Raw genomic sequence first — 1778 nt, forward strand, 5'->3', positions numbered from 1 at the left:
ATTCTCCTGCCTCAGCCTCCTATGTAGCTGGGATTACAGGGGTGTGCCACCATGCCTGGCTAATTTTTATGTTTTTAGTAGAGGTGGGGGTTTCACCATATTGGCCAGGCTGGTCTTGAACTCCTGACCTCAGGTATCTGCCTGCCTCGGCCTCACAACGTGCTGGGATTACAGGCGTGAGCCACCGTGCCCGCCCCTCCCCCCTTTTTAAAGGAATGAAACAAAAAGGAATGAAACCTTTCCCTCTGCAATACCTTCTCAACCCTAGACCCTCAGCAAAGAGGCTTACCTCTCTGATAAGTTTCTTGTGTAACTCTTACTCTTTTTTTTAAGTTTGTATACCCAAATAGTGGGTTAAAAATACGCAGATGGGATCATATTATACACAGTGTTCTGCATCTTGTTTCTCATTTTTTCTTAAGAAATGTTGCTTGGAGATGTTTCCTCAGCAGCAGCTCAAACCCACAGCATTCCCCTTGGAGTTACAAAGTGTTCCTTTATAGGAATGGCCGTGACTCATTTTAATCCACCCTCTCTTGATGAACAGCTAAGTAGTTTGTAGCTGTTTCTGCTATTGCACACAATGCTCGGTAAAACTCTTGGGTATCTGTCTTCTGTGCTCTTGCAAGTTTGTATAGATGGACTATTATGTTTGTCATTAAACCGTGTAAAGCAGTTTACAGTGATCCTCAGCTGGACTGTGGAATCCTCAGTCTTCGGATCATAGGGTTGTTCTTTTGTGCAGTTTGTGTAGCCTGGCAGGAAGGTCTTGTGTTTAGATTTTGAGAGGACATTTGAGCATCAAGTTAGCAAAGAACGTAAACATTGTTCATTTCAGGAATAAGTCTGAGTAAGATGTTGGATTTATTCTTTGCACCTTCATAATGCTTTGCATACTGGAAGGACTATGGCTGCATCTTCACCTGGGCCTAGAGAAGGACCAGAGGGTGTAGCTCAGTTGCAGAAGAGAGTTCCCAAGTGCGGACTGATAAGGCATAGCCTTTGCAAATTGCTTCTCAGGGTTGTTTGTAGCAAAATAGACTGACTTTGAAACACTTCATATTCCAGAAACACTTCTGCAATGAGAGCAGTCTCTAGAGGGGATCAGCAGGAGAAGTTCTCCACTACTTCAGCTGGTGAAAGAGGTGTCTTGAAGCCATAAGGTGGGAGAGGCAGAGGGCAGCTTAGTGTGGTCGGGCCAGGCTGGACAGGCAGTGTTTGGGTCTGGGTGTGTGAGCCTAGTGGGGGCTCCGGGGGCCTCCTTGCCAGCTGGTGGAGAGGAATGGCAGGTGGGCAGGAGACGGCCCAGATTCACACTGGCCTCCGTCTCTGCCTGGCAGGGCCACTTGGCACTTAGTAAGTGGTTTGGGGGAGAATGAACTTTCGTGGGCAGTTCCCCCTTTCATGGGTTTGGAGTAGTGAAAGTTGGAGGGGAAGTGGGGGCTGTGGGAAGTGCATGCTCCTTGGTGGCCTGGGCCTGGAGGCCAGACCCGCTTTTCACATTGTCACAAATGCTGGCTTCTTGAATCCTTGTAGCGTCCTCCGTGGTAGATGTTCTCACCACTCAACAGAGGAGGATACTGCAGGCTCTGCGGGCACCAGAGTTTATTTATGTGTGCTCCGTATTGGAGGGCCATGACCCAACAGTGATAGGACTGTGGGCTACTGGCTGGAGAGGAGTTGCGCTGCCTGCATCCTTCTGCCTAGCGGAACGCGAAGGACAGGCTCACACGCTCAGGTGCTTGCTTGGCTGGTGGTTCAATTTGCTGTGAAGCCTG

General features: G+C 48.9%; 1 protein-coding gene across 1 annotated transcript in view; it reads left to right on the plus strand.

Annotated features, from left to right (window-relative positions):
- Positions 1-579: 579 nt before the first annotated feature.
- The window catches only part of VOPP1 (vesicular, overexpressed in cancer, prosurvival protein 1), a 71125-nt gene continuing 69926 nt past the window's right edge, over positions 580-1778 (plus strand). Inside the window, exon 1 of the mRNA XM_011927441.1 lies at positions 580-628. Coding sequence (XP_011782831.1) covers positions 584-628 — 45 coding nt within the window. The 5' untranslated portion in view covers positions 580-583. The remainder of the gene's footprint in view (positions 629-1778) is intronic.

Source organism: Colobus angolensis, unplaced genomic scaffold, assembly GCF_000951035.1.
Source record: "Colobus angolensis palliatus isolate OR3802 unplaced genomic scaffold, Cang.pa_1.0 Scaffold714, whole genome shotgun sequence".
NCBI classification, from domain to species: Eukaryota; Metazoa; Chordata; class Mammalia; order Primates; family Cercopithecidae; genus Colobus; species Colobus angolensis.